General features: G+C 33.9%; 1 protein-coding gene across 11 annotated transcripts in view; it reads left to right on the forward strand.

Moving 5' to 3' along the window:
* Positions 1-8,436: 8,436 nt before the first annotated feature.
* LOC125660721 (uncharacterized) overlaps positions 8,437-27,064 on the forward strand; it is a 59,198-nt gene continuing 40,570 nt past the window's right edge. For 9 of the 11 annotated variants that reach the window (XR_008797979.1, XR_008797980.1, XR_008797981.1 and 6 more), the window contains exons 1-5: positions 9,292-9,369; positions 9,463-9,688; positions 9,979-10,104; positions 13,893-13,974; positions 20,796-20,864. Coding sequence is in view for 7 of the 11 variants with exons in the window: in XM_056147190.1 (XP_056003165.1) it covers positions 9,325-9,369; positions 9,463-9,688; positions 9,979-10,104; positions 13,893-13,974; positions 20,796-20,864 (548 nt within the window). In the remaining 4 variants the exon portion in view is untranslated. Of the gene's footprint in view, positions 8,563-9,290; positions 9,370-9,462; positions 9,689-9,978; positions 10,105-13,892; positions 13,975-20,795; positions 20,865-27,064 lie in introns of those variants that run through there. The other 2 variants (XM_056147188.1, XM_056147189.1) reach the window with 2 other exon arrangements.

The following is a 27,064-nucleotide window of genomic DNA, read 5'->3' on the forward strand; positions in this document are numbered from 1 at the left end:
ATAAAGTTTACACCAATTCATCACGACGCGAGAGAGCATATTTTTATTTTGTGTAAATGGCAAATCTATTTTCACAAAAATTGTGAACGGATTTCAATTTGCAGAAGAATTTGAAAATGGATTATCCATATTCAAGATTATTTGATGCATCTCAAATAGTCCACACTACGATTGGCTAATACAGTTCATACCGTTTTCGAAATAAACCTGGTTCGAACTATCTCGCCGTATTAAAATTCTACCTAACCAGGAACGAGTTAACTTTCATTCAGCTGAAAACCCTAGATTGAACACATTGTGAGAAATCATCACAAAGACAATCCATTGCCATCAAGTTAATTTCTTAATATCTTTCAATCGTATACGCAGCCAACAATCCTTTGCCAGTGCAGCGACAGGATGAAGTCAAAAAATATTAAACTTGTATCACTCTTGTTAATTCAGCTGCTAAGCAGCCTATGAGGGATTACAGGACAGCCATCTAAGGTTCGACACACCTACTGGTCTATTCAGATATTAGGTCAAGGTGAACTATTTAATTCAGGCAGTAGGTAAAATATATTGCGGCTGGTTGTGTTGCATATTAATGTTTAATTTTACCAAATACCTCCTCTAGTTAAATTCAACATACCCTAGGTCAGGTCATGAAGCCAGTTCTTTTATCAATTTGTCGATAGGGGACTTCGAAACAAACAAACTGTCAAATTATAAGATCTACTTTCAGTACATATACATTTTAGACTAATATGAATTTGACACGTTTTTGGCGAAAGTGTTGGGAAATTAAAATGAATTAAGTCTACTTGTTAGTATTTCAACCGGTGTGGTGTCATCTTCAAACGTCGGTAAATGTATAAAGTGATCGATGCATTAAGAGTTACAAAATAACGGTGTATATGTACAGTGTACCGGTGTACGTGATAGTGGACGCGAGTCCACGCTATAGGTCCCCGTCTCAGGTGACATTAGATACCTTGATATTCCTCTTTAGATTTTGGCGAGTACCTTCAAAACGTTTTTAATACAGGTGTACCGAATGAGTACCATTAAGTGTACCATCAATCAACACGACACGTCACCATGGCAATTTAAACAATGCGGACATTCCTCTATCGGATTTGAACGAAAAATAAATCAATCGTTTTATTGAAAGTAATTACATTTGACGACTTTCGAATTAAAAGTTCTTACTGTTATCATATTACATGTACATGTATTGATCTATTCATTCTGGATATGTTCATTCTGGATAATGTGTATTATGTTGTTATGTTGTTATGTTATGTTGTGTTGTTATGATGTTTAACACGCTTTGTACCATAGCTTGGCGTGGTTTCTTTTGTTAAAAGTGTGGGTTATCTGTACATAACCCACACTTTTCTTCAAACCCGCCCACATTCTCGAAAAAAAAAACAGCAATAAAAAAAAAACAAAAATAAATAAAAACAAAACAAAAACAACATCACTGTCTACTGTATGAAGTTCCCCCAGATCAAAATTGCACATATCAAACACGGATAACTGACTCGGACTAAGTTCTCCCAATGCATTATAGATATTCGCTCTGAATCTCACTTAAACCTTGATACAAGATATTATCGTCCAAACGACTTTCTATTTCCATATTCTCTTCAAGTTGAGAAACATGTGTAAGTAGAAATACGGGTATCATTTACAAAGAGTTTTATAAAAGACCCAGTCACGTGATAAGAACGCGTTTGAGAGATATAAACTTGTTTAGCGGACAGAGCGAATCAGACCTGTGTTTATTTTATGGTTTCGCGTCTTACAATTCTTTTTTTTTCCCTGTTATGTTTCACCATTTTTTAAAAATCTATTGTATATACATGTAAATGTTTTTCCAGCCAATTCAGTAAAAATATGTATTAAAATAAAAATATCAAAACCAATAGTCCAAACATTTATATGCACTTTAAAACCGGCTTTTTAAAAACAATTAATGAACATACATTTTTCGGTGATAGAAAGTCATTATGATAGAAATATATGGTGTACAAAGTGTAATGTAAAGACATAACAATTGGCGTCATATTGTAAACAGACGACAGCGTTTCCGAAAGTTATAATAAAATATAATGAATAATAGTAAACTATGGTACAAGTTACTTACCCCATATAATATTGTTGATTATGTTCAGATACCCGATGGGCGTGGTCATAATCACACTCGGGAGCTACTCTCCCTCGTGTCATTATGACCACACCCATCGGGTATCTGCACATAACCAACAATATCATATGGGGTAACTACTACATATACACTGTATTAAAGGCCAGCAATTTGGTATAAAACAACCAATCGGTGAAAATGGTGGAATGTATGGATTTTCTGGTCACATTCAGATTGCAGCACTTATTTTGCAAAAATAAAGATTAAGCTGTTGTACTGAAATTTTAAAATAGGTATGCTTGTTCCCCTCATAACTGTGCATGTATTGGCCATATCTATTTTAGATATAAATTCTCATGAAGTTTTAATTTTGGCCTCAAAAATCTGAAGCAGGGCTAAATTTGTATTTCAAACTAGAGATTGGCATTTTGTGGATGTGATTATCTTTTATTATTGTTTACACCGGATGTTGACTCACATATTGCATGAACATTCTTGTCTAGTTCTAGATAAGGGGGATTGCACCAAAGGAAACATGTAATCAAATCACTGTATAACGTGGAAAAACAGTACTTACTAAACAATAATTATATATAATCACATTCCTTTAAAAAACTTGTTAACTTTATAAAAATAACTCATTAGGACTGTTCAGTCTGATCGCTGTTTCAAAGTTTTGCAGGATTGCTGGTACCTTTTCTCGAATAATGTCAAGCATGATGTTTGTCTGATTAAGCAACAATCTCCTAGGCCAGTTGTGTAACTCCCATTGTCTCTCACCAATGATGACAAATGTCCAATTGATCAACCATCACTCTAAAATTACTCTTAATCTGGACTCTTACGTGTGAACATTACAATGTCAAAAGAGACAATCACAGATAGTAGGTTTCCAAATATCATAATGGACAAAATGTTTCTTAATAATTCTTTAATGTACATGTCCTCCGTTGTACAGCTACAATGCCCCCCCCCCCACCAATTCTTCTCATAATTGAAAGGCACCAAGAGGAAAATCATAAGTATTAGTATATCATATATACCAATATTTGTGTATATTATATAAAAAAAAAACTACATGTTTTAAAAGACATGAATAAAACAATGATGAATTCATTTTGTAGTTCCTAGGGTGAAGTTTTGTTAAAGTAAAAACATATCCTTTCAGTGTCTCACAGATTGAGCAGAGTGGTAGAAAAATGCGGGAAAACTTTTAATAAATCATGCCAGTCTCCCTGTTCAAAATATTGTCTGCTACAGAGCACGTGTAGAGTCAAGCATCAGACTGCTGCTTATTCTGATAACACTGCTACGCCCTGCCCTCTTGCCATATATGCTTAATTGCTGTAGGGGTGTAAATTTTTCTAGGTTACTCCCGGCCTTTAAATGTACATTTGTACAGCTATGAAACATAGATTAAAGTTGACAAAAATACATGTTATACAGGAAACATGTCTTCAGAGGGAAAAGTAGTTTCTCTCTGTTCTGAAGGTAACCAAGAATGATCGGAGAAAAGATGTTTAAGATACTCCTGGATACCTGGCTTGTCCTCGCTAGAATAATAATTATATGATCTGCATCATATGATTTCACAAGAGTCAGCTGTTTGGGTGTGGTGGACTTCAGATCCATCAGTAGGTATCCCCAAACTGGGTTTGGAGGAGATTGCTTTGCAATGTCTCAATAGAATCTGGGAGCTATCATGATACATCTGTCTAGCCAAAGGTATGATTTGCATGGAAATATATATAATTACCCATTTGTATATCATATGCGACAAAAAATCATGATATCGAATTTGGGAGCTTTAAAAGACATATTAGGAGTAATGTTAATTTCTAAAATTTCATATAATTTTCAAGATATGGTTTTAAAATTCAAAATGGAGCTGAAAAGGTGGGGGTAAGAGATCATTTTTTTTTAATTATTGACGAGAATATTTTATACACAATTTCGAGTGAATTAGTATAAAGTTTTAAAATAATCCATGTTCTGTTTGGAAAATATATCAGCCATATTAATAAATTACAACATTTAAACTAGTTCCAAGTCTGAACTATTTGTATCATAAATATACGTATAGGAGCCCCCCCCCCCCCCCCCCAATAAATATAGAGGATATATTGGATGAAACAGAAACTGTGATATCATGCAGATTTAGAACTTTTGATTAATCAATCATTCCGCCACAAAATATAATCCCTGTCAAACCCTTTCATTAATTCAATTGACAAAACATTCAACTGGATAGGGTTCAGTAATAGATTTGTAATATATTTGCACCAATGAGAAAGTTTCCCAGTTTACTTTCGGACGGTCGGTGGTCTCTTCCCAGCTACATTGTATCTGGGTTCTCTCTTCCACCAACAAAAAAATGGGCGCCACTATATAACTGAAAATTTTTTGAATGTGGCGAAAAACATCTAAAACAATGAAAACAATCAGTGCACCACTGGGATCAACATTGAACCAGTAAGTACTTAGCTGTAGCATCCTGCGCAGTTGTGCTCAGAAGCACAGAAGCTAACAATCTTAAAGGCCTCTGTATTTCTTAATCATTAACGCAGGGAAACAAGTTGGACTCGACGATTATACACTGTTAGTCAGAACAATGACAAATCTGTCAATAATATGAAATCGCACTGAATAAGATTTCAATGAATATCCAACGAGGGAATAAAACCAATTGACCCATTTTATACAGGTTATCTTCTTAAATGTCACTGTCGATTGAGACATATCCGTGCATGTATGTGTTTTGAATGAATCGTCTTTGTCGAAAAGAGTACACTGTCAATCACCCCATAGTAAAGGAGATTTAAAAAGTTTGCTATTACCTGTTTAGGTTAAAGATAATTCACTTTAGATATCTCTCTCGGTATGATCACTATCTTTTCTTATGGAATGAAAACATAAAAGGAAACGAAACCCCATCGTTATCGCTCAGTCATCGAATCCATGTTAGGTATTTGCACCAGAACTCTGTTTTGTACGCTACTGAGAACATAAAACATTGACTAAGGTCAACGAAAAGGTCCGTTTGTAGCCAATTCAACCCTATCAAGAAGAAAAAAGCTTTTCAACTTTAAGATCGAAAAGAAAAATATCTCACAAGTGGTCATAGCTAAAGCTTACAGAAGGTTGAAAATTGACTATTCAGAACGACTTATGAGGATGATCGGTGTGGAGATAACATATTTTGGGTACATTTTTGGTTCTGTATAAAATAATTTCATTCTGGGGAGGGGGTGTACATAAGATCTATACAAGCTATCCACAATTGAGGTTGCTGTGCTTACAATCAGTACATCAATATCACATGTTAAAATGACATGATATTGATAGTATAACATCAACCAAAATAACTTGAGGTTTAGACAAAACTCACAAAAATTGTGAGACATACCAAAGTTATACAATATCAAGTCAAGCATCTGTCGATTTTTGTCAAAGTGATTCGAAATACTTTGAAATTAAGAAAGGCATACAAGTTATCTTTCTAGTAGTACATGTACTTGCAAAAGGGCACAAGGGATTGGAATATTACTAGAATGTTTACCCAATCAAAAAACAGTACCAAATTTCTAGCAATATGTTATTTCACCCTCACAACAATCACAATAACAGTTAATAATATCATATATAGATATATTTTAGGTCACTAAACCCAGGTGACCTATTGTAATTGGTTCTCATCCGTCGCCGTGCGTCAACAATAGAACATTTTAAAGTTCTTTTTGATGTATCTACTATTGCAATTCTTTTCAAATTTGGGATGAAACATCTTTGGGACAAAGGGGACATAGATCATACATTTCAAGACTCCTGCACCCCGGGGGCCTTATGGGCGAGGCAAAAACTGCCAAAAATTGACACATTTTCAAAACTTTTCTTTTCTACATCTGCATATATTTAAGAAAAACTAAATGCATAGTTTTTAGAACAGGAAGGCCTTTACCAACACTGTAACTTTCAGGAACACCGGGATAGCGATTCAGACTTCATGTTGGAGCCAAACTTGATATGTATAATGTATATGTGCAAAACATATGAATGATATCTACTTTAATGCTGTTGATATTGAAGCTAAATGGATATTTAGGAGTAGGTAGTCATTTAAATTGTAAATTTCATGATCCTTGGGGGCAAGGGTTTAGTTTCAGAGTGGTGCCAAAATTATTATAATAATTTGAAGGACTCCTTTAAGTTTAATGATACCGTATAAAATCTAAATGCATATTAAAGCTGACACGAATTAATAAATATAGTAGAATTCTATGTGCCCGCCATATTTCTCTGCTTATCGCCATATTAGTTGGATGTTCTATTATTATATGTATCAGGGTTCGCATGGTATATAAGGGGACGATTTTTGCAACGTTTCACTTCACATCAGTGTCTTCGATTTATCTTTGCGGGTAGCTTCAACAGGTAACACGTACATCTCCGATACTAATTTATATGACATCAAGAAGAAATGAAATCACGTTTTGGAACACCATGCAGTGCTCAAAATTACAATAAACGTATCGTGCAGTAGTGAATCGTTCTAAAAGCTTTTGATAAATAATTGTAGAATGATTTTGTTTACGAGAATGTACGTACATTGTACATTTGCAGTAAATATGTCAAAACTGCAAAAAAAAAAAAAAAAAAAAAAAAAGAAAAACCGGATAAGTATTTCACCTATTATTTACTGATAAAATTGAAAAGTAAAGGGTATAAAATCTATACAATTCACACTTCAAGGAGAATGCAAATACACAAATACTACTGTACGTATAAGCATGACATGTATGCTCGCCACGAAAACGCATCGAATGCGGATGGCTATTTACCTTGGTCTACTCGTAATATCTGTAGGATCGCAGATGTACGTGTACACTTGTCGAAAATACTCTAAGTGGTAGTAAAACTCCCTTTATTAGCATAATCAATGAAACAAAACGATAAACTCAATTTGTATTCCAACAGTAAACACTATTGTCGATTGTTTAGACTGCAGCACACTTAGCCGTGCCGATAAGCTATCTTCAATCATAGGTAGTATCAGAGTAGAATATTTACCCTGTATTGTTCATGAATCCTTATACCAAATGATTTACTGGTCAGAGTATTGCAGATTCGTAAATCAGGAAATCATTTAGGTACATGAATTGTTCATCTATATATAATTTGCATATACAGTTCTGTACGAGTGTATGGCATGAGAGAGAGAGAGAGAGAGAGAGAGAGAGAGAGAGAGAGAGAGAGAGAGAGAGAGAAGGGGGTTCAAACGATAATCGTGTAATAATCGCGCTCTTATTAAGACAAATGATATCGTTAATTCAATAAAAGAGAACAGTAACTCAATATTGCTCTCATTAATTCATAGTGCAGATTCATTTAATTCATTTAAAGCACGCAATAATTAAAAATTATACATGTCATTAAATAATTTTATTTTCAATTACTTCATTTTATGCTAATTTGGCGCTCAATAGATCTTAAATATCTATGCCATTTTGCGTTATTACATTCTGCGTTGAATTAGACACAAATTGTAATAATAAAAGATGTAATAATTGAGTTGATCATATACCTCGTTATCAGGCATATAGAATCAAGAGAGGAAAAGAGGGTCTGTCCCCCAACTTTATTAAAATATCCATCATTTGTTATTTTGTAGTACAAATAAAATATATATTGGGTGACCCCAACTTGACCCCAGCTTGAAAGTTCTGATATAATAGTAAAAGAAACATCACCACCAATTTAGAAATTGAAGATAATATGAGGCACTCATAGTAGAAGACTCTAACCACACCATCCCATCCGAGTCCTAATTAGTCACATCGTTTAATGTTAATCCATATAAATGTATTATGTAAAGGTTTTCTTCAATGTATACACTTTTGAAGGCACTGAAGTTCTAAGAACACTTACTGTTTTATACTGTTGCTCAATATTAGAATTTAGATTAGATATTCAGAACAGGAATTTTTTTCTAGATTTTATAGGCCTTGGGACTAGTGATACTTTGAACTAGTACTCCGGTGACCGATAAGGCCTGTGAATCGCTTGTTTACTTTAGGATGAATTTCATTTTTGTTCATTGTTTATTGTATCTGATTATGCATGTATTATCAATATCGTCCCACAAGGTCCTGGGTCGATGTGATATGGAAAAGAGTTTGTACTAACCTATGTAATATACGATGCGATGTCCTCATGTGATATTATCATGGTATATAAACGAAATAATTCATTTGTGTCATTAAACGTAGTTTAGTACATTCCATCAGGTCAAAACAAGAAAATGCCAGTGAATGATCGGTGTGGAAGAAGTATTTCTTTATCATCATATTGACGATATCGTTGATTCATTTACATGTTCTTTGCTATAATCAACAAGCTTATGGAGTGTTGTTAAAAAGGTGAATTCGAAGCAGGTAACTTTAACTGTAACATAAATATAAGAAACTCAATTCAAAAACAGAAATGGCGGGGTTGCTTTAAAATAAGTTATTCATCATAGAGATAGCTGTACATGGATCCAGATGAAATAAAAATGAACTGAAGTAAATGTGGTAGAGAATCAATTATTCAATGATTTTAAGAAATCTAACCTAGAGATGCCTCAGATTTTTGTATGAATTTATGATAAAGTCAGATTATGTAGGTAAACTTTCAAGAAAGCATACTGGAAAAATGTCATATCAAATACAGATTTTTTCCACAAATAGCCCTTTCAAAATATCCCATGTAGGCCTATATCTTCAATGTTTTTATAACGACTATAGTGTGCAATTATAAGGTCTGAAAAATGTTGTAAATGTGCGAAGATTTGGTTACACAAAGTAGGTATCATGCTTCAAAATGACAAACTTCAGCTAGATGTATTTGTTTTGTCATACATATTCACAAAGGTAATGTCAACATATTAGAAGTAATGGAAATTGATTATATTACTATTTACAATGTTTTTAAGACCAGAAGGAGTAGATTCGATATGATAACCTATCAATTTGAAAGAGAGGATTATGTTTTTGTCATCATACAACCAAGTGAGAAAGGATTTTCTATTCCACTCCTGCGCGACTTCAACTCCCCAGAATTAACTAGCAGGTATTAGTTTTGGTCTAAAGTTTTTGTAACAGTGTTATTTTCATATCCACAGACACAAACTGGAGTACAGATTTATCCGAAGTGCTATGAGTGGACAGATGATCTTATTAATGACCGTCACTGGTTATTTGGTAAGAAAAGCACCATTGTCATTATAAAAGTACTGTGAAGTTGGTGGTAGTAGTTGGATGTAATTTATATGTAAATTCAAAATTGTTTTACAGTTGCCAGGATCACATGCATTACTTCCAAAGTTTGTCAGAAGAGTATTAAAATGTCCAGAACCAAATAACATTACAGAATGGGAACAAGCATCTGCGGGACTTGCATGCCTTCATCCCATAGAGGGTGGTTCCAGTCAACAGCAATATAATATCTATCACTGTCTTCCTAGTAGTTTCCTGAATGAGAGTTTGGAGTACTGTGGAATTTCGGGACCGGTTGATAAAGGTATCATATAATAATCACATTTGAATTGAAGATAAAATGAAAATTAACTGTTACTGTCTATCAATCATGTTGCTTTTCATATTGTATGTTCTCATCATTGAACTATTCATATCAAAGGCGTTGACACGCTCTATACATGTATTATGTGTTTCAGGGGTTCCAATATATTAGAATCAAGACACAGTTCAAGACATGCAATAAAACAACACTTATTATATACTCAGTACATGTACATTATGCTGGGTCAAAATCAGGTTGTTGTTTAAAGTTTTTTTTCCATGTATTATTAGGTAATTGTCCTGTTTATGTGTATGGCGATACGATGGGACTTAACAAAGCTGCCAGCTATAGATCATGCACCAACTTCACAAGCGGATGTCCAGCAAAGTTTTATTACTCAAAAGAAGTGTTTAAACGTGAGTAATTATTTTAGCTAACATGTCTTTAATTTTTCAACAAAAATAACACTTTGCATCTAGATTGCATGTACCGGTAGTATATATGAAGACATGAAAGTATAGCACTGGTTTATAGGTGAGGGAAAATATTGTCTTGATCTGGATGAGCTTTACGTGTATGTTTTGGGTAGCGATTGAATATTTAGAGGTCTTACATAGTACAATATATACAATATATCTTCGAACATCGATCAACAAAGTTTAATTTCGCACATGGTATGCAACAGATACAGGGGTTTTGACAGTGAAAAGTGAAGATTAAGAACAGTGATCAATCTCATAACTCTCATATAAAGTCAGCATTTCGCAAATGACATGGTCATTAAATGATACAAGGGCACGGTATGCTTGAAGCCAAATTCAATCCCGCTGCCCAAATAAAATTTTATTCCTCAAAAGCCTTTCAGATGGTGTATGTTTCCATAAAATGATAATCATATATTAGTAAGAAGCTTTACATATGCACAATGCAGTATATTTATTATAACTTTGTGCCATTTTGACGTTACTTTATGCGACATCGTGACCAAGAAGGATATGTCATTAACTCATTTTTAGAATAATTCATCTTATTTTGCCATATAACTCAAGTTTTATTTAACAAATGTGCACTATATTTTTTATTTGAAAAGTTTAATAGTCTCTCTCCTAAATTTTTTAATCGAGTGTAGATGATTCAATGCGGCAACAACAAAAACAAAATGATTTATTGTCAAATAAATTAAACATATGTAATGTAGAGAAGTAATTCGTAATATATAATACAATGTTGTACATAGCATGCAGTTAACACCGAGGACATTACCTCTCTCTTATAACCATTGAAAATGTGCATAATCTTTTAAGTGCATTAACATTCTTACAATTCAGAAGCTGTTTAAATTCATATTGATATGGTCTATTTGTTTAACATTTAAGCTTTCCAATCTTGATTTTTAATAGTTTCATCAGTACATTTAAATAAATAATTGCGCTTATCAACCAAAAAATCATTATTACTTAAAGTGCATACTCTTTCATTTCTTGGAATGTTTAACCATCGTCCCTCTCAACAGGTAATCTAAAATTTGACGCTCAAAATCTATATAGCATTTTTGTTTTATTTTAGGAAGTTCATCTAAATAAAATTCAAAATTTGGTTCATTTTTAAAGATGGACCAATTATTTGGTTTTGACGAATTACGTAAACATTCATTCCATTTCTGTGTACTTTGATCTTTCAGTGTTTATAATACCTTTGCATTTAATATCTTTTTGTTTAAAAATGCTTCATTTTATCATACATGTACATATGACAATCCAAACTCATTTCAAATGTTTCTCATGTATTTTATCCAAGGGTTTTTATTATCTTTACATTTAAATGAATACATACTTTTTGTAATTTTTTTTATTGTCGGATAAAATAATTGTTGACCAAAATTTGATTATTCTTGTTTTAATATTAATAGACAAAGAGTATCTTCAATGTTCTCCATATATAAAATAATTCGGAGTGTTTTGATAGATTTCAAATATATATTTACAGTATCGAGCATGTAATTTTTCAATTAGGGAAGTGTTGAATAAAAAACAGGTTGTGAAAACCATACAATAAAATCGGTTGTATGATTCTATCAAAAAGGCCAAGTTGACATTTGAATGACAAGTTATTTTGCTTACATTGATCTAGTTGCTTTGCTTTGTCATATTGATATTTTATATTATAGACAAATGAGCCAGTTTTATTAAAGAAAATATCAAGATGCTGGGATTCATAAGAAAATTTCATTAGTTTTACAGTCATATGAAATTATGGAATTGTAACATGCTACATTTTTTTGTACCAAAAACCATAATTTAGTCTTTTCTACATGGACCTGTAACACCTGATTCGAAAATATCATTGAACAATTTCACATATAAAGGCAGCATAAAATCACACAGCAATTTGGTGCATGCATTAACAATATGGTCATAGCCTGATGATTTGTTACACTTCAATGATTTTATACATTGTAATATTTCATCTTCAGTAATAGATGAATTAAGAAAATAATTTGATTCAATATGGCATAGTGAAAGGTGAGGATAACGAACAGTGATCAATCTCATAACTTCTATAAGCAATATAAAATGGATTGTTGGGTAAACACGGACCCCTGGACACACCAGAGGTGGGATTAGGTGTCGAGGAGGAGTAAGCATCCCCTGTCGAGTGGTCATACGGCGTGAACCCTATATCTTGATCAGGTAAACGGAGTTTTCCGTAATCAAAATCAGAGTGCGAAGAACGGCCTAACAATCGGTAAGGAACACATCAGACAGCATTTGTCCCATGCTAGGTTGTATTGACAAACTAGATCGTTATAACGACCATAGAATTTGCGAAATGCTGACCCTAAACGAGAGAGTTGGATGCTTGGGGCTAGGGTATATACATTGCAAATGTTAAGTCCCTGCACCGAAGGGTCATTAGGAAAAGGAATCGAGCAGTTATAAAAAACAAGAAAAGAATGACCAGATGTAGAGTCAAGAACACCCCGGAGGCTTCTACCATAATTGTCAAGTTCATGATCCTCAGGGTAGAGATTCTGAATTCAGGACAGGATCAAACTTAGCCTATAGTGTTTATATGTAAAATATTTGAATAACACATTTAATGCTATTAATATTAATCTGAAAGCAAATGGATTTCGAGAAGCCCTTTACCAAAATTGTAAAGAAGTAGGTACAGTTTCTACAGTCATCTGGCCCAAAATATTGATGATTTCACATGGAGCTCAAATCCTGGCATTCAATTAAGGAATAGTTTAGCAAACCCAAAATTCACTCAGTTTGATCAGCAAAATGATTTGTGTCATATGACGAGAGCTTGAAGTTGGCATAAAATTGCAAAAATGCCATTTTCAATGAAAATATCCACAAATTCAGGTGGTTTTCCTTTTAGAAAACATACAGCGCATGCGTCGAGCAAATTCATATTGAAGCATGTTTTTCATCTCAAAATAATACACAATATATATCATTTTCATTTTGCTCGACAAATGCGCACATCTTTTCCTGAGCAATAATTTGTATGACATTTGAAAGTTTTCAGGCTTATTTTGAGAAAAAGGCGGGAAATGTCTTATTCATGATGTCATAATGCTATCCATTTAGGACTATCATTCTGATTTTGTTGACATGGTATACCTGGCATTTATTTTACTTTCTTAAAACGCTGATTAAGGTTAATTCCAGACACATTTTATACAGAGAAATTTTTTGGGCCCTTTTATGTATACAACCGTACCTTGTTCTTTCATGACACCAAAGGTTTGGGTTTTAATATCAGGATAGGCTGAAAATGGTCATTACAATTATTTTCTGATCAACTGAAAACATTTTTTCATTAATTTTGTTGATACTTTATGAAGACTAAATGCATATTTAAATCACCCAGAAAGAAATGTAGAAAAATTGTGAATTTTTAAACGCCAAGGTTCTTATGCTGATATAACATACAATAACATGTAAAGTCTTTCACAAGTATGGACATTTTCTGGAACAAATAGATTTTGAGTTTTATGCTACTGCTGACTATTAGAATTTATTTTAGATATGCAGAACATGAAACTATTGTAGATTTCGTACACCCTTGGAGCTATTGAAGCTTTAAGCTATTGCTAAGGTGACTGGTATGGCATGATTGGCCCTTGTTATGATTTTGATGCTAATATGTATATAATTATTCAAGCATATTTATATTTCTATGTTACTTCTAGATCCAGCATGTCTTAACGTAAACCCTATAGCCAAGTGCTATATTGCAGAGCCTATATGTGAAAAAAATTATGATATACTAAGGTGAGTGAAGTCGATTAGAATTGAACGCATTTTATTGTATATAATATATGCATTTTTAACTGTTTGGCCCAAATTTAGAAATTCATTTTAAAATTAAGGATTATCTCCTTCATGCATAGCTCTTATCCTTGGGCGAATTTGGTTCCAGTTTTTGGCACTCTAGTTTTCCTTTTAGCTCTTACAAGTTTATTGTTAGTTCGAATTTCCAAAATTTCGGCTTGAGCATTACTGAAGAGACATTATTTGTCGAAATGCGGATCTGGTGCATCATAATTGGTACCGTATAGGTTTTACAATACAAAAGGATCAGAAACAAGTGCCTACAACTTAGGAGTTCTTCTCCGTATAACCTAATACATGAAACACACAAATGTTATTGAAAAAATAAGATACAGATAATACAATAATGGTAAGTGTTCTATAGATAAACAATTCAATATAATATGATCATCAGCAAAATCTTTTAATTTAATTGAATATACGTCTGAACATAGTAAAAAATACAATTATTTAGTTCGGTATACAAGACATCACCTCAAAGTAGAAGATGTGTATCAATAATAACCAAATCATTTAACGTTATCGTCATCTCTAATATGTATACGGTGTGACCGTTGGACCGAGCGAAGCATGTAATGGTCATTGGAGTGTCTCAAGTTAAGTACGGTAAATTATGATTCGTTTAAAAATGTATATTTTAATGAAATTTTCCTTGCGCTAAAAACCCAGCAAGATCTTAATATTAAAGGGGTTTATATGGGGAGAACAGTTTTACAGGATCCGCCTATTCATTGAACGCGGTAAATAAAACGCAAGGCGACGTAAACTGTGCATTGTGACGTCACATTTAGCCTCGACTTTTTTCTCTTTTTCAAAGCAAACAATTAAAAAGCACAATAATACATTCCGTATTCAATGAAAAAGGCCGTTATAAAACTAAATAAAATTAACCAATAAATTCAAAATGGTAAAAAAGTAATTCGTATATTCTTACAATCTCTATCCAGAGTTGTATGTGAGTGTAAGGAACGATAACTCTGGGTGGAGATTGATATTCTTATTCAAAGAAAATCATGTTTATTCAAAGAAAATCATGAACTCGTTCATCTATTTAGTCGTATTACGGTTTTATATATAATTATTTGCTAAAAACCTGTTATAATGATAATCATACTATTCATTTTGAACAAGCTGAGTGTTTAAATTACGAATTGTATGTCAGAGTCTTCTATTATTGGCATTCAAAATAAAACACGAATAACTGTTGAAGCAGGTAATGGAAAAATAAATGGCGGCGCCCATATGGATCACGAAAATTTCAGTGAACGTATATAGAGATTATCTCTTTTTCTTTTGCTGAATTTGACTTTTTTCTTTTACATACGTGTTACCTTTAGAGCCTTGCTTCGCTCGGTATTAATTTGTATCCAGCAATTGCATGAATATTTCTTACAAATAAAGAAAAAGTTATGTCATGTTATGTATCTTCACTCATACCACAGGAACATAATGGAGAATCAACAATATTGCGTCTATAAAGATCATCATTGCGTTTAAGTTTGGTATGAATTATATTCAACAAATGGGTACCATAGGTAAATCATACAGGACTTTGAGGTTGCTGATATTAGAGCTACAATGTAACACTTTCACGAAATTGCTTAATTGAAGAAGTCGGTCTTGATTTGATACTAAGAGAATTCCACTTAAATACAAATGATTTTCTGTCCACTACAAGTCTGCATTTTGAATAGTTATCTCCAAAACGGAGATAATATGTGGACATATTATTTACTTTACGAGGCATTGTTTATTTTAGAAACTGTGGAACCTCGTTATTATTAATCTTGTACATGGTAATTAATCCAGCACTTGCTCGTTTAGACGATAGAGGTTCTAAACCAGTTTCTAAATACAGAGAATCTCTATAGGCTAGTATAGGAAGGCCAGTAATAATTCATGCTGCACATAATTGGACTTTTTCTAAGAGATCACTGTCAGATGAGCTACATCCATTCCAAACAACAGAGGCATATTCTAAAGCTAGTCTTATGAATTTAGTGTACATTTTGAAAAGAGTGTTTTCTCCTAAAGCGAAATTTAATTTTTTAAGAAGACCTATTTTTTTGTAAGCCGTACTTGTTATTTTATTTATATACTGGGACCAGTCCAAATCGCATGAAACAAACAATTCTAACTGTCTGTGCACTGGCACATATTCTAGCTGACAGTCTTGAAAAAATAATTTAGGAAGATCAATGCTCTTATTCAATGAAAAAAAAAGAACAATTTTAGTCTTAGGGGTATCAAACCATTTTTTACCATTCATCTAAGATTCAAAGTAAATTCAACTTCATTGGAATTCTTAAATGCATGTTGAATGGAGTTATCATCAGCAAATAATCTACAGAAAGACATAATATATTCAGCAACATCATCAGCATATATTAAAAATAACAGCAGTCCAAGAACAGAGCTTTGGGGTACCCGGCATTTAAACTTGCACTTTGAAAAAAAGATTGGTCTTTGTACATAGCTCTTTGGATGCAACGATCAAGATAACCAGTAAACCACTGAAAAATATTGCCTCTGATTCCATAATAAATATGTAGTTTAAATAAAAGGCCTCTGTGCCAAACTCTATCAAATGATTTAAATAGATCACAGAATACCATACAACAAGATTTCCCATCATCAATACTTTTTTCAATGCTATGATAAGTCTTTAATAATTGGAAAATTGTAGAATGACCAGGCAAAATCCTGCTTGTAAAATAGATATTCTTGTGAAAAGAATTGTATATATGTTTAAAAATTATTCTTTCCATAACTTTGCTAACACAGCTTAAAAGGGACACGAGTCTATAATTGCATGATAACGACGGATTTTCCTTTTTGAAAAGAGGTAAAACATGAGCCATTTTCTAGTATCTAGGAAAGAATTTTTCACGACATTTATTGAAAACCATACAGAGTGGTATAGAAATAGTGTTATTTTCAATTCAGCATCCTATGACTTATACTATCGGGTATAGCCAGGGAGGGTGGGACGTATATCTATGACTTTTGCTCATCGATAAGAATATCATTAAGATTGTCATTGCATAAGGAGTATAAGTTTGGTACGCAGGTACGTTAAGACAGGTTATTAAAATCTTTACTGGGATAACATCCACGAAACAATGTGAGGTCACAATTGAAATATTGATTGATTGATTGTATCTTGCTTAACGTCTCGCTCGAGAATATCACTAAGTATATATTGAATTCTGATTTTATTTTGATGTAAATTTCATTTAAACAATAAAATGCTTTCTTTGTTGTTTCATAGGGTGAATAAGGTATCTAGCATTGCATAAGCGGGTTATGTAAAAAAAATTCTACAATGATTACTACTTTCATTACCCGATGAAACAACAAAGAAATACATTTTATTGTTTATATTTATATTTTTATGCATTGTTTTGAAATATAAACTAGATTTAATGGCTAAAATATAATATGGTTGACCCATTCGTTACGCTAATGGAACATCTATTGCACCCTTTGACCTTGATGACGCTCCATATTTGGTAATGATTACACAGACAGGTGGTATTTAAAAACCGGATTGAACTAGTTTGCAACAAACATGCATTCGTGTCTCAGGAGAGGGGCAAGTTCATAGCTGACTGCATTGACTTTCTGGTATCTTGTCTATATTTCTTGATCCAGTTTGCCGTTTTCTGTGAAAATGCTGCCCAGGTATTTGAATTCAATGGCTTGTTTCAGCTGAGATCCATTGATGTTGATGTCCAGTTTGTTCGGTCTCTGCTGACTCTCATGACATCTGTCTTCCTAACACCGATCTTCATATCATGTTTCGCACAGCTTGTATTGAGCTGGTCTGTATTCTCCTTTAGCTGTGCCTTGTCGTTGTTCATCATTGCCTAGTCGTCTGCAAACATGAGTTCGTTGAGTGGCTCGGGGTCTGGGTTGGCCTTCTTTGTAATCTGGTCCTTGTAGGTCATGAAGAGTAGTGGGGAGAGATTGCAGTCCTGTCTGTTTTCGGATGTTATTGGAAACCAGTGAGATGGTCCACTGGAAGTGCCGACTGCGCTTCTGCTGTTAGTGTAGATGGCCTGGATGTTGTCTACTAGTTGCCCTTCGACGTCATACTGCTCAAGGACCTTTCATAGCTTGTCTCTGTTTACTCTGTCGAAGGCTTTTTCCAGGTCCACGAATACGAGATGGAGATCTTGGTCGTATTCCATTGACCTCTCACACAGTTGGCGGAGTACAAAGATTGCATCGATACACCCTATTCCTTTCCTGAAATCAAACTGGGAGATGTTTCGTTTTTACTCGAGTTTGTTGCTCCAGGATCTTTGCATACAGTTCCCCTACATGGCTGAGAAGAGATATACCTCTGTAGGTGCTGCAGTTTTTCTTGATGACCTTCTTTTCCCATAATGACACCACTATAGTAATTTGCCAGTCTTCTGGTACTTTGTTCTCGTCCCAAGCTTTCTGGCACACTGACATAGAACTGAAAAACACTATGCCGCATAATTTTAGAGACGTTTTATACACTGTGTGAAAGATCATAAACTAATGTACACGGCAATTCTTGATAGAATTGTCTGCTATGAACAATTTCAAGAAAACTGCATAGCATCAGAGTAAAATGTAGGCTAGATGGTTTCGTGTTTAAATGTATAATAATCAGTTCTTACTGAAAGCGGTAGGACTCTAGCAGCACTCTTGATAAACTATGGTTGATTTACCGTTATTATCGCCAAATAGAGCAATTCTTAAGCCCTGGGGTACTTTTCCATTTTCTATTAAGGTACATTTGTGGTCTATTTATAATAGCCATATGACGACGTCATATGGAAGCGCGTGTTTGCCATGTTGTTATGATACAAAATGTTCTCATGTAAACAACCGAAACAGTTTTTAAAAGTTAGTTCTGTGTACGACAGATTTTAAAAATTATGCAGTTTACGTGCATACATGGAGTATGACCTGCCCTAACATACCCGCGTGGATTTTGACCTGTGTCATCGATATTTGATATTGAAGAAAAATATGTAATAAATACTTCTATTTTTTCTTTACCTGAAAACGCTACCATATTGATAACATTATCGGAAATAAATTTGATAGGCGGAATATCCTTACTTGCTTTAACTTGGAAAACCTCTGGAATTAATTTCCAATATAATCTACTATCATTTATGAGTAGCCGTTTAAATGCGTTTCAATGTTATTGTAGTAGTTTAGAATAGCATGTTTTTTTTATATTATTGACCTTATTTTGAATTATCCTATAACTTATCTAGTGCTCTTCCTTTCTTATTTTCATGCTTTTTGATGTAATCGTGTTCTGGCCGGGATTGTTTTCCTTAACATGGAATCGAACTTTAGTTTATCATTAGGACGAATTGTAACTGATTTTTTTTCCAGGAATACTTTCTCGCACAAAAAATAAAAAATAATCTGAAAATGTTTTGGTCGCAAGTTCTATTGAGTTTGTGTCATTGATAATCATTTTCCGATCAAATCCTTTTATTGATATGTTTGGTTTATCAATATCGGCATTCTTATATACGCACACATTGCGATCGTAATCACACTTTAAATTATATTTTAACGAGACCGATATATACGTGGCTTTATGATCACTGACTGAAAAACCCACGCCGAGGGTTCCCGATTCGATGACCGTTTGTTGTTAGAATGCGTCCAATGAGATCAATACGTGTACTGTTCAAGATTCTCTCGGGCTCGCATATTTTGTTTACAAGGCTATTGCAGGGTAGTATATTTCTTACGGTATGAATATATACATGTATTTAGAAAGTCTATATTGAAATCTCCTCGAATTTCGAATTTTCGATTGTTCAATGGAACATGACATACCCCCTCCCCCTAAAATAACGAACAAAAACTACCTATTGAATTTGGAGGATGATAGATATGCAACATAAATAGTAATTACAGACAGGATTATATATTTGCAACGCAATACACTCGGTATTGGGGGTGGGGGTGGGTTCAAATTCAAATCGCCGATTCGCCCTTAACATTGGACAAATAAATCATAATGCCACAATCAAAAGAATTCTGTCTTTGCGTAAAATACAATTAAATCCATCCAAACAATAAAACATCATTAGGAATTGCATTGTCTAGATGAGTTTGGGTAAAACATAGGATATCGAAGTCATCCACAACAATATTTAAATAGCCTATTTTGGTCATAATGATGCTGCGAACGCTTAAATGAGCAATGTGAAAAACATTTGCCGCAATTGGTCCCGGATTGACCTCAATATAACCACTAACAAGTAACGTAAACTTAAACAAACTGAAAGTAGAAATGGATAAAAACCGAGTCGCCTCGTATGTATCTCACAGCTAATGCATAAAGACTTATTGACGACTCGAACAGTTTGCAGATGAATGAAAAATAAAAAATAAAAAAATGACTATAACATATTCGAACTGGTAAAGTTTCCGATTGCACCACAATGTTGTTTTTATTGTGTTACTCATTGTCTAAGACATAGTGTTTATAGACAAATATTTGTAAAAAGAAAGTATGGGTGCAGTAGGAAACCCTTTTAATATATAGGCATTGTGTCAACGAAAGAACCACTAAATGCATAGAAATATGCATATGGACATGGCAATTGGTGTTTTGTTGTTAAAAAAAGAACCAACTATAAAAATAGTAAATAGCAATATTAGTTTTTTTTTTATTTACTACAAACTATCAGAGCAATTGCCTTTCATAAAACTTCGTTTTGATGGATTCTATATTTGTTTTGTTTTAGTGCCAACAATCACACTGATTCATCATCGACAGAAATCGATAAAAACAATGGCGAGAACGATAATTTAAAGTAAGTAGGAACAGTATATTATATGTATAAATATATATAATATGGCGCCTTTAATTACTATACCTTCGATCATTGAACCCCCATAAATGTGAATTAGGTATATGTTAAAAACATAATCAAAATGAAATTATGATAATAGTGTTATAGGAAAGATAATAAAACACTAAACAGACAAAATGTTGAATATTTTAGACAATTTGAGAATAATATATTTTGTTTGTGTATTGTTTTGCAACAAGTTGGCGGTAAGTTTGATATGTGGACATGCGCCGTATCGTAGTCACCTCAATATTGACCAAAATGTGTTCACTGGACGTAAGCTACAATTATTACTGAATAAAGGTGACACAGTGTATCGAAAATATTTATCATTTTCTTGAAGACATATTGATAATCCTTGTCGTGAAAACAAAATTGTATCAATGATATGTTTGATTCTTCTGTCAACGTTGCTATGAATATGCATGGGAAGGATCCATAATTGTAATTCCCCGTACAAAATATGCCATAGTAATCTATACTTAACTCTATCTAGCTTAATGTATACTACATGTACGTACTCTGGTAGAATCTTTCCGATTAATTTTTGACGGATTTCAAATCATAAAAGTATTTATATCATTGGAAAATGTCATTTTCAATTTTGAATAATCTAATTTTACTTGTAACACGCAATTTGGTTAGCTAAGCACATTGAAAAAAAAAGTAGTTTATATTGTATAACATAACTGGGTATGAGGACAAATGCATTTGACAATCCAATACGGTATTACTTTTTTGGTTGAATTTACATCGCAGCACTGCTAAGTTGCAGGTACATGTTTTATATGAAATAGAAACATCAACGGAATTAAATGTGCACATTAAAATACACGTGTTAGATATTTTCATGATGTCAAGAAGTACATTTTCTTACAAGTATCCACATTTTACAAAAAAAGAGCTTTTGATATATTTGAAGAATAGCGTAAGGCAATGATATCATAATAAATCTTTTATAATGAATATTGCTATACCATTATTTCGCAATATATCCAATATTTCGAAATAAATGTCCGTTTTTGCACAACTCTCTATTTTGTATTGCTTATTGGATTGATCACTGTTCGTTATCTTCAGCTTTCATAATCGAATAAAATTATAAAGCTCATGTTGGGTGTGACCGGTTGACAGGGGATGCTTACTCCTCCTAGAAACCTGGTCACATCTCTGGTATAGCCAAGGGTCCGTGTTTACCTAACTTCTAATTTTGTATTCCTTATAGTTTTGAAATTGATCACTGTTATATCTTTACCTTTTCATAATCAAATACGTAATTTTAATTTGCTTTCAGTAAATATGTTCCCAAATATCGGTAAACATTTATCAATATATTTCGTGCAAAACTATACATCTTTTCAAAACTTCATTCTGAACACATTTCCTGTTCAATTTTGATGAAATAAGAAGCACTAATCTTGGAAATATTTATTGTATCATTTCGTAACTTCAGAAGAATTCTATCATAATATTTTGTAAAAGTGTAATTTGAGAAAATTATTCTTTATAAAATTGTATGGAATTTTTTAATTTAAGAGATTTACAACTTGAACAAAATGGTATCTCTGGGTTAGAATAGGTCCTTGGTACCCCTTGCTTGTCGTATAAGGATACTAAAAGGGGCAGTACTTCGAATGAGACTGTGAAAACCAAGGCCCTGTATCACATCAGGTTTGGCACGATTAAGATCCATCCCTCCTCAAAGGTCGTAAGTGCCTATCATAGGCCTAAATTTTGCAGTCCGTCACCGGCAACAGTCACATCTCCATATGAGTAAAAAATTATCGAGAGGGATGTTATACAATACACAATCAATCAATCAATTAATCGAACAATCAATCAATCAATCTCTTCAGTATTTCATTGTAATTTTGTTTTGAAATTTATGATAGCTGCTTATCATATTTCTTAACACAATTGTGTTTATTTCATCAAAATTGAGAAATAATTAGTTCCAAGGGGATATTTTCATGAAAGAAAGTTTCACACGAAATATATAAAGATTTCTTTGGGAATTTAATTATGGCGAATTTCATACCTCAATTATTGCGTTTCTAAAGAATATCGTATTTTGATGTAGATCGGAACACACTTGATGAGTTTTCCTCATTTATTCTCAACAATATATGAGAAAGAACTGGTACATACTGATGGATATGTACGCAAGAAGAAATTGCCAACAATTAGCAAATTTTGTTACCTCTGTTTGAGGGGCATAAATGAGCTTTACCTCGTTGGAGGTGTATATATAGTAATCATGCTGAAAATGGATCCTTTTTATTTTTTGAAAATAATCTTTACGCCACGGATTACCACACTTATATTTTACACAGAGAATTTCATATGAACATTGACTTACATTTACTGAGTGCAATGATAAAAAATGGTGAAATTTTAGAAATAGTAGTTACGTATGATACATGTTCTTTTTGATAATGAAAAAAGCTATCTGCGTAGGGTTGAGTTCGAAAGTTATGTGCAGTTTTTGACACCTGTCTTTCTTTTATGTTAGCCAAGATCAGCAGGAGTAACATAGGATTGATTTCCTGTTATAAACGCCTATTTAGCAATATTTCAGTCATAATTTGTTAAAATGTGAATTTAGGCATGCAAACGTTAGGGTTACGAACAATGATCAATTCCATAATGATTACAAAATAAAGTGTTGGACAAACACGGACCCCTGGATTTACCAGAGGTGGGATCAGTTGCCTAGGAGGATGTATGTTTATTTTAATTGAAGACTCAGATAATAACCCACACTGAACAATTTGTGGTGTTATTGCCTAGCGCATATCGCCTTTGCTGTTTGAATAATGGGCAATAGTGAGTTTAGTATATTTATTTGAATCAACATGTTCCATAAACATGCTGTTTAGCAGTGGCGAAATGGACACAATTACACACTTATTGTGAATTGGCAATTCTGCCAGCATGTTATAAATCAGAAGTGAAAGAAGAATTAAATAGGTTACACAATGAATATGTTTTGGTTCCAGCTGACAAAGCTAGTAAAGCATTGTCTTTATTTGTAAGGCTCCTTATTACAACTGTATTTTAAACGAACTTGGCATTAATTCCACTTTGGTAATCATACTTATACTCCAGCTGCCCTTTCAAAAGATGAAATTCTTCAAAAACATGTTTCAGTTGTAGACACATTTAATATTCCAGTTAATGGGTTGAATGAATATGAGTTACCGTACCTATACTGGATTCCTAAACTACATAAAAACCCTTACAAACAAAGATACATTGCTGGATTCAGTAAGTACTCTACCAAGCCCCCATCTTTGCTCCCCACGAAAATATTAACAGCTGTGAAGGAGAAACTTCAAACTTACTCTGCGACTACATATGCCAGAAGTGGTTTTAATGAAATGTGGATTCTAAAATTAAATCAAAAGAACTTTTAGTAAACTTGAAATCGCAGAATTGTTCCCAAATCAATAACATTAAAACCTATGACTTTTCAACACTAAACACGACCATTCCTCACGATAAATTAAAGACTTTTTAACATCATAGACAGTTGAAGCAACACAATCGGAAAACGGAAATATTCATATCAAAAACTTACTTTGTTAAACACCACTCTGATTCCACAAGTACTCTGAAGTTGAAATAAAACAACATGCTAGAGTTCCTCATTGACAATATCTTCGTTGTCTTTGGTGATCAGGTCTTTCAACAGTCTGTTGGAATTCCCATGAACATGGATTGTGTTCCTTTGTTAGCTGACCTGTTTCTATATTCATATGAAGCAGAATTTATTGAAAAAACTTCTAAGCGAGAAGAAAAAATCTCTCGCTGTGGCCTTCAATTCGACATTTAGATATATCGATCACGTTTTGTCTATTAACAATAATAGCTTTCATTCACATGTCGATTTGATATATCTCTGTGAGCTCGAAATAAAGGACACCACAGAATCGTCCACTTCTGCTTCATACTTAGATATTTTATTGAAAGTAGACATTAACGGTAAACTAACAACTCAAATGTATGACAAACGGGATGATTTCAGTTTCTCCATCGTCAACTTCCCAAATTTATGTAGCAATATTCCATTATCACCAGCATATGGTGTTTATATATCTCAACTGATTCGATATGCAAGAGCTTGTTCTGCGTATAGTCAGTTTTTAAATCGAGGTAAACTACTGACAGACAAGTTGATGGTACAAGGGTTTCAACAGTCTCGATTGAAGTCAGCATTTTGCAAATTCTATGGTCGTTATAACGATCTACCTCGATTTTGGATATCTGGAACCCCCGGATATCTCGAAGTTTTTCCGAGGTCCCTTGGACTTCGAGATAGAAATATTTTACTGTATATACCTAGCCCCAAACATGCAACTCTCTCGTTTAGGGTCAGCAATTCGTACATTCTATGGTCGTTATAACGATCTAGTTCGTCAATACAACCTCACATTGGGGCAAATGCTGTCTGGCATGCTTCTTACTGATTGTTAAACCGTTCTTGACACACTGATTTTGACTGCGGATAACTGTTTACCTGATCAGGATATAGGGCTCACGGCGGGTGTGACCGGTCAACAGGGGATGCTTACTCCTCCTAGGCACCTGATCCCACCCCTGGTGTGTCCAGGGATCCGTATTTGCCTAACTATCTATTTTGTATTGCTTGTAGGAGTTATGAGATTGATCACTGCTCGTTATCTTCGCCTTGCATATGTACAAAAAATAACAAGTTGCTGGTCCAGTGGAATGTCCGCAGTACCGACCTTAAGTCTTAGGACATACCGGTGGCTTCGTATGAGCACAAATACCGACATCCCAAACTGATACACCACACTGATAAAGGTCATCCGATCTATTTACGCTGCTTCAGCACGATTGCCACCCAGCGAGACGAACTAGAAACACACTTGTACTCTGGAGCGGGGACTCCCCTCTAAGTGGAAGAGGTGGAGAGGACACCGGAATGGTGTCCTATGTGCCCAATTAAATTTTATTAATACTCGTTCATATGAATTACTATACACGTGTAACGTACAGCCTTCTAGCTGTCTGTCAACAAGCTATATTGGACGAACACTTTACTGAAGTATATCCCCAATACCTGCAATAGACATCGATATGGTGTTCTTCCTACTACCTAAAACAACGAGCACCCCAAACTAAATACAACGAACCCGATTTAGTAGGACAAGGGTGAGAATTGACCAAGATAAGGAACATTGCTTGGATACTGATAAAAAAGTATCATTACCTGTATATGAAAGGTGCTCCACCATATCGAAATAGATTTACATTGTGGCCTGAAATGTTGTAGTGATTTATGACTGAACCCTCAAAATCTAGTATTTTTTGGTAATTATAAATGGAGCTGGCTAGCATGGAGACATATATGGGGTTTAAAAATAGTTATTGTGCTATCCTGAATTTCGTAGATGGATGATCACCACCACACACTTTGCATCTGTGACTGAATCGGCAATTTCGTATGAATGTACAGGTTTTGACCGAATTGAAATATACTACTCAAAATTTGATAAGGATCACTAGGTTATATGTATGTAATTTACCACTAACATAACAATTGCAAATGAAGGATAGGGAAGTGCTTCAGCTTTGGGGTAATTGGTGACGGCAGGATCATGCGGTGTGTTTGAGGGAACGGTTGTTTCGGTGTTTGAGAAGGATAGGAGCTGTGTATTGCATATGAAGCAGTTCAGAGTTAATGAGTCCACACGAGCACTGTGCGTTGGCCAGTTTTCTGAGCCGATACTGCTCGTCGTACCGGAACTACCCCGACGACCTTTACGCGGCCGTTTTGACGTCACGCATGTAATTAAGGAATTCGTATGCCAAAGTTCTTTATTTTTCTAGCATATTGCTTGAAAAAATACTAAAGTCTGAGGAATATTGCCAGATCGACAAATAGGGGTTATATTTTTGCTTTAGAAGGCAAATTACGCTGTTCCAAAATTGTATTTACCACTGAATTAAGCAACATAGAGAGGTTGATGAGTTTCCTTCCCCAAAATTTGTTTTAAATTTCAACGGGACATTAATGCTAACTGGATCGAAAGTGTTAGAGATCGTTGGCTGTTGCAAATCCAACGACCGAAATATTGGGGCCCGAGAAATTGGCAGTTTGCGATAAAATATCGATTGAAGTAAGAAGGTACTGT

Source organism: Ostrea edulis, chromosome 8 (genome assembly GCF_947568905.1).
Source record: "Ostrea edulis chromosome 8, xbOstEdul1.1, whole genome shotgun sequence".
NCBI classification, from domain to species: Eukaryota; Metazoa; Mollusca; class Bivalvia; order Ostreida; family Ostreidae; genus Ostrea; species Ostrea edulis.